We start from the raw sequence: 7,271 nt of genomic DNA, 5'->3' as shown, positions 1-7,271 counted from the left end.
TTTTTTGAATGCCAAGTTTTTGCGGGGGTCTGGTATGATATTTGTTGCTGGTTAAATATTTCTTTAGTTCCGCACAACGGCAGTATTTCGCATCTAGAACAGTCAGGAAGCCTGCTTCTAATGTTTAGTTACTGGCCTTTAAAAAAAAGAACTAAAACTCCATCGCTACCCTTGTTGTCTCAAATGTCGAAGTAGTTGCATCATCAATATGTCATGGGTAGCAGCACCGCCACCGATGTCCTGTTGTTTTTTTAAGCTATTTCTGAATTGAACATTGTCGTAGCTTTGTCCCGTAGAAACAGTTATTGGATCTGTCATTAACTGAAGTGAAACTGAACACCGAGAATCTTTAGATTCACAAAGTTTATAAAATCATCTTTATGATGCATCAAGTTTCGAATTGATTAGAGTTCTATCAGGCATTTGAAAATCACTACTAGGTAGTAGCTTAAAATCCAACTCAAACCAAACCACTTAAAATCTCTATCCTTCATGCGTGCTTGCTTTGGCGCTTGCATTCAATCTTCTCTCTATTTCCACTTTTCCTTTACATTTCTATCTTTTTTTTTCAATTTTCTGTTGCATCCTTAAACAAATATTCAACTCTCTTAGTTTTCAAAACAGATTATATTTTCACAGATCTTTTTCTATCTTGGTTCTGTTTGAAAATAATGAATCGATTCAATTACATCACAACAATGCCACCTAGACTAACTAGATATATTTTATGCTCATACAAGTTATTCAAGTTGATTCAATTACATCACAACAATACCACCTAGACTAACTAGATATATTTTATGCTCATACAAGTTATTCGAGTTAATTAGCCTTGTAACTACTTTATCTCAACTATAAGAATTAGTTAGGATAACATGGTTCTGATACCATAAATTAAGCATAAGTTAAATCTAGTTAATCAGATGGTGTTATTGTCTAATAGATTCGTTGAACCGATATGAAAATACTCACTTTGGTTAGTAATAAATTATTAACAGTTCGGTTCAATTCAATTTTTTGAATTGTTACAACCATTCTAATAGTGCACCCTCATTCTAGAGTGAAGTTTGACACAAACCGATAAAAACCTACTAAACTATCTATAAATAGAACCCATGATAAACATTTTTTAAAATCTTTAAAACTTATGTAAAATAGCAAGGAGCTCTAACATTTACACCCTTCAATCTCCATCATTCTACTGTTCTGTTAGTAGAGATAACACAGCCAACAGGAAACGGGAAAATAAAATATAAACAAAAAAACACAACCAAAAGAGAGATCGATTAACATGATAGAAATAAAAATAGCAGCAGTTCTTAATAGTGATAATAACCACATAAACATTTAAAGGACATGCATTAGATCCACGGATCAAGGATTCCTGGAGTCGCTGAAACTATATTAAGTGATAGAGAACCTAAGTTACAATCATAAGATGCACCAGCAGCTACGACACAGTAATATCAATACTTAAACATCAAAATGACCAAGAACAAAAACCATAATCTATCTTAACTTGGGCCGCTTCGGCATACTACCACTTAGACTGCCTCGAGACTTACCAAATGCTTTAGCCTTCCTTCTTTTCCTGTCTTCTTCACTGTCAGACTCATTCCCTTTCTCCTTATCCGCATTGCTTGCTTCCCTCTCCAGCTCTTCCCATGTTTTTCCCTTCTCTTCCTCTGAATCCTCATCTGAGTCCTCTTCCTCCTCATCCTCCTCAGACTCAACAAGTGATTCACTGTCAGAAGCCTCCTCTTCAGAATCTGATTCAGGTTCCATGTCAGATGGTTCATAACCTTTATCTGATTCCTCTGAGTTATCAGATTCTGAATCAGTAGCTTCCAAATTCAGAAACTCCCAGCCACCACCTTCAATGAAACTTTTAGGGTCATCTGTGATTGTCTTTAGGATCTGACGCCAGTTCAGATTCAGCCTGCTTTCATAATATTTGATGTCTGTTGTGTCAAGCCACTCCTTGATGCCATCAAGTGATGTAGAAGGGATAGAGTCGATCCTGAGGACATCCCGCTTGAAGTCCTTAAATACAATTGTCATATCAAAGTTCTTCTGCCCAAGACCAACCCTCTCCAGATTCACAATCTCAATCTCACCTAGGGTGACAACAAGGAAAGGAGTCTCTATCAGCTCAACAAGGCAGGCTGAGGTAGGGACAATAAATACTGAAGATTTATGAGGTACCCCAGGGAAGCCAAGTTCTCTAAGAGGTTGATCAAACTCCAAGTCAAGGCCACTGAATTGTGGTTGTCCCCAGAGATCATTTACCCGATTCACAAAGCTTTGAAATTCTACATTAATCTTGTTCTTTCTCTCCCTCTCTCTTTGCTCTTCTTCAAGCTCATCAGGATCATAAGCTGATCTTTTCCCACCTCCAACATTCTGGACCATGTCCATTACCTCAACATAAAACTGAACATCCTTGGTCTTCTTATTTCCTACCATAATATGGTTGTGCAGATGAAAGTGCAGGAGGGTAATCATTTCATTTTCTGCTGGCTGGAAGAAAGCATGTTTAATATTAGCAAACATCACATCAACACGCTCATCAGATCTGGTGGTAGAATATCGAAATCCATTCACATGAGCCTCAAGAGTGCCCGGTATCTTCCTTCCACGCCCACCAAAAGCAGGGCGAATCCAAAGGTCAGGCAATCTTATAGGCTTAAATCTGTTGCTGGCAAGCTGCAGTTTCTCCTGGGTGACCAAAGTTGCTCTCTCAGCTCTCTCAGACTCCCTTGCTACAACTTGTCGCCTGAGTGTTTTGATGGATTGCACAACCTCACTTATATGCCTTGAATCCTTGGAGCGGAATGAAGCTTCCTTCAAATATATAGATCCTTGAAACTTCACTGAGTTTGAATCATGAGGACTGAAAGGGGTCCCAGGAACATTGAAAATAATTCTAACATAGCAATTGCGATTGGTGTCCTGCTGGCTGGAAACAGTTCGAATGAAAGCCACATGAAAAGGAACCATACTTCCATTAATTGGCAAGAGAACTGCTTCACTCTTTTGATCAATCTGAATCATCATCTCTCTGGAAGGAGGAAGGTCGTTTATGTTCTTGTAGGCAACCAGTTCTGCAGAAGACCTGGAAGAAGAACGGTTGTCTCCTGCCTCATTACCACCACCAGCAAGTCGCCTAGCAGTTTCTTCATTTTTCTGACGAGCAAGTTCTGCCTGATGCTGTCTACGAAGTTCCTCTTTTGAAATCTCATGATTGTCTGACCTTAGCGTTGTCTTAGACATCAAGGGTTCTGCACCACTGTGAACAGCCTTTGATTTGGGCTTTTCTTCTTCCTCATCCTCATTGAAAGAATAAGCCACATCTTTTAAAGCTTTGGAGCTCATTGAAGTCACAACATCTGCCTTGTCTTTGTTGATGATCACTGTGTCAGCAAGCAAGAGAGAGAAGACCTTGTTCTTAGACTTACTGTTCTCACATTGCAAATTCTGAAATCCAATTGACACATTGAATACCATGCCTTCTTTAATTATCTGGTCATTCTTAGCATTAATATTCAAACCTGACTCGCGAAACTCAATGCCAATTCCTGTCCCAGCAGACTTTGTCAAACAGGAAACCATGTCAGGGGCATCCTTTTCCACAACAGAAACTGCAGCTAGATAAGCAGCACTCAACTTATTTCCATGCTTTAAAGAACCAATAGTGGCCTCATGTGCTTTAAGAAGAACCTCATAAGCCTTACTTTGAATAGGGTCTGCATCAATCAAGAAGGTTCTAGCTATGTTTGAGCAGTAGCTCTTGTACCGGGCACCGACAGCACATATAATTACACTGGCAGAGTCGTAGTAAAGTGCCTCGTCGTTGCTGACAGCACTAGGCCTAAGATCAAACTTCCCCCCACTCTGAAAAATTGGAGGGTAACAGATGTCAACATTATCTGCCTTCAGTTTACAGTTGACTTTTGAAGGCTCCAGTATAACTTTCTCAGTCTCCTCCATCAATGTGGAATGTAAAATTTTCTTCTCTTCATCAATTACATTCTCAAGCTTTGAAACTACAAAGTTCTTCATCACACTGGTTGTGAGGTATGCGGCTCTCTTGATGGATGTAATTTCTTCATTACTTTTTGCAGAAAACAATGCAGAAAACCCATTTGCCACATCACTCAGATTAAATTTTGAACTTTTTAATTTTTCAGCCCATGCTTCAAGCAATTTCCCTTCAGGTTCCTCCCTAGCTATGTGTCCAACAGTGGATGAATCATGGCCATCAGACTTTGACTGAACACGGATGGCACGGACAATAGCATCCATAAGAGAAGCTCCATCATCATTTTTAGGCTTGACATGCAATACAATCTCCACACCAACTGACTCTTTGGCAGATTTTTTGACAGATTCGATAATAGATGCCTTCTTTTGGCTGCACAATACATGGATCTGCACCTTTGTGAAGACCATTATTGTTTCCGGGAACTCAAATCCAAGGAGCCACAAGAATAGAGCAGTAGATTTCAGGTATCTTAGATCTTCTGAAGGTGGAGGACATGCAACAGCAACTGCATCAGAAGAGCCCCAGATATCTGCTCTGTGTTCATCCCAATGATTATAAAATGACTTCAGTCTGGTTTGAAATGTAGTCAGATCAATAGCATAGGCCGAACCAGCTGCACTAGATTTTCCATTGGAAGCTTGTGCACTAGATTTTCCATTGGAAGCTTGTGCACTTCCATTTCGATGGTCTGACATGGTCTACTATTTCTGGAAATAAAAGAAAAAATTACAAGAAACATGGATAAGAAACTAGCCAAACAACTATAGATGCAAACTCTATTTTAGCGTCCTTGGGGAGCAGATACCAGATGAGTAATGGATAAAAATATGAAGTTCCAGTGCACAGAGGATTAAAATGAATGTACATGTCTCTACAATTTGCTATTTATGTCTGGCATATCAAACAAGTAATTGCAATTAATTGCTTTACCGTTAAATATTTGCATTCCTGACAGACTTTTAAGCTTCAAAAGTAAACAAGAAAGTTTTCCATACATAAATAAAAAGAACATGCATTAAGTAGAAAATGGCCTAATACACACTGTCACAGTTCACAATGCCTTTCAGTCAAAGACTAATCGGAATACATCTCAGAGAGAAGACTACAGACTTCTCAACACATTCACAAGCTGGACACAGTTATCTAGAAGTAGCAGTCCAGAACAATAAACCAGATTCCTTTTCTAAACCTATATTCATTCACCCATGAACCAAAAATGTTTACTAGCAAACATAATGCCATAGCACAGTGAGTTACAAATAATTTAACAAATTCAACACAGAATACAATCAGTTTCCAATTCCTCAAAAAGGTCCATAACCAAAAGGGTGGGGAAAAAAGCATAGTTTAACAGCAACAAAAAGAACAAAATGCAATTTACTACCAGAATCAGAAACAATAAGAAAACATAAAAATCTCATCCATTATTTTATCAACTGATTCGGCCAATGATTTAGAATTACCACTATCGTAAATCACTAAAATAAACAAAAGTAACCCTAAAAAATTACATGCACGAAATCTAGGGTTTGCAAGGTTTTGCGCATAAGAATTACTAGAACCAAAACGACGCTGTTTTCCGCTAACACAGACCTGTTACACGGAGTAACATAGAGAAAACGTCTGAATCTCAGACTCAAAGGATTTAACAACATCGCATCGTCGCTCGAAGCTTCGTTACAGTGATATATACACAATTTCCAGAACATCAAAATCTAAAAAAAAAAAAAAAAAAAATCGGAAAAAAAACTATTAATAGTTTCGGCCGATTTGAGATGACGATGGTAAAGAACGAGAAAAAACCTGTAAAACAAGTAGCAGTGAAAGGCTTCTGGCGTAAACGGTGGTTGTTTCTTTACTGCGATTTGAGAAATTTGTTGGAAGCGGCTCGAGATTGTTGAGATGAGGAAGAACGTTTCGATTTGGGGGAATTGTGACCTAATTAGGGTAGATAGAGTGAGGGAAAATGGTCGTGGTTGTTTGTGAGAGGGGTTTTATAAGCGTGGATAGGGTTAGGGTGTGTTGTGGGGAGTGGAATGGAAGGAATGAAGAGAAACGGAGATGAAGCGGTTGGAGTAATGCGAGAGGGGGAATTAGGGTTCATATGCTGTGGTTTGCGGAAGTGGAACCAGAGGGATTGGGATTTGGAGTCGCGTGAACGAAAATGGAAATATATAAATGAAAAAAATGGGAAAATTGCGCCAAACTATCGCGGGCGAAATATATTGCCCTAGAATGTACTCTTGCTTTTGAGGAATGGTCAAGTGTTTTTTATTATAACTTTAACAATAATAGTAGAAGAAAGAACTCAATTGAGTCGAGATTAATTTCGTTAAATTCCATTATCAAATAGATTCTTCTTCATTTTTTATGAATGTTAAGCAATGTTTTCATATTTGATAGCTAAGCGTTGAAGATGGAAAAAAAAGTTGAGTTTAATAAGCATTCAAAATTTTAGAGTTATATAAAGTGATAATTCAGTCATTTTTGAAAGAGGAAAACAAGAGCGATAAACTACAGGTTTGCTTGTTAACGTTGGAATCTGATATAATGTCAGACGATTCAGCTTTCAAAATCATGTTTGATATTGTTCATATATATGATCAAAAAATCTATGAATTATTACTTGTTATCGGAAGAAGATGAACTGCATCGCACTTGCAAAAGCCAGAACTTTGCCAGAAATGTAATGTTCTTGGTTGCCATCACACGGCCAAGATTTGATGTAGGATCGGATGAAACTTTCTCTGGAAAAATAGGTGTCTTTTCATTTGTTACCAAAGAGCTGGCAAGGAGGAGCGTTGTAAATAAAGATGTGAGAACTCTTAAAACAAAAGTCATTAATTCAATCAATAGAGAAATTAGTAAAACGTTTCTAATCGAAAAAGGTATTTCGACCATAAAAGAAAAGTGGTCAACATATGACATAGACCACCCAAATTTCATTCAAAAGACAATCCAAGATGCCACATTAATGAGAATGACATTGAATTTTGTCATGTTGTCAAACAAGATGGATTTGATATCTGAATTATGTGTCAACCTATAAACTTGCTTGATTTAAATGTTTTAGACGTTGCCTTTTTCACTATCATACAAGCACTACAACAAAGAGAAACGCCTAAGATGATTGATGGCCTAGTTGTAGTAGTGGAAAAATTCTATTAAATATATTTCTATACCCAGTCCAATAGAATTTTCTTAACACTAAAGACATATATGGTAG

The 7,271-nt window shown here is 37.8% G+C and overlaps 1 protein-coding gene across 1 annotated transcript; it reads right to left on the bottom strand.

Annotated features, from left to right (window-relative positions):
• Positions 1–1,267: 1,267 nt before the first annotated feature.
• Positions 1,268–6,299, bottom strand: LOC127084290 (FACT complex subunit SPT16). The gene is made up of 2 exons (XM_051024710.1): positions 5,849–6,299; positions 1,268–4,752 (listed from the first exon to the last, which is right to left on the bottom strand). Exon 2 carries the CDS (start codon positions 4,738–4,740, stop codon positions 1,510–1,512), a length of 3,231 nt encoding a protein of 1,076 aa, XP_050880667.1. The 5' UTR covers positions 4,741–4,752; positions 5,849–6,299; the 3' UTR covers positions 1,268–1,509.
• Positions 6,300–7,271: the final 972 nt, after the last annotated feature.

The sequence above is a fragment of the Lathyrus oleraceus genome, chromosome 5 (genome assembly GCF_024323335.1).
Source record: "Lathyrus oleraceus cultivar Zhongwan6 chromosome 5, CAAS_Psat_ZW6_1.0, whole genome shotgun sequence".
Taxonomy (NCBI): Eukaryota; Viridiplantae; Streptophyta; class Magnoliopsida; order Fabales; family Fabaceae; genus Lathyrus; species Lathyrus oleraceus.
The sequence above is the reverse complement of the archived record's forward strand: the minus strand, read 5'-3'. Positions and strand labels throughout refer to the sequence as shown.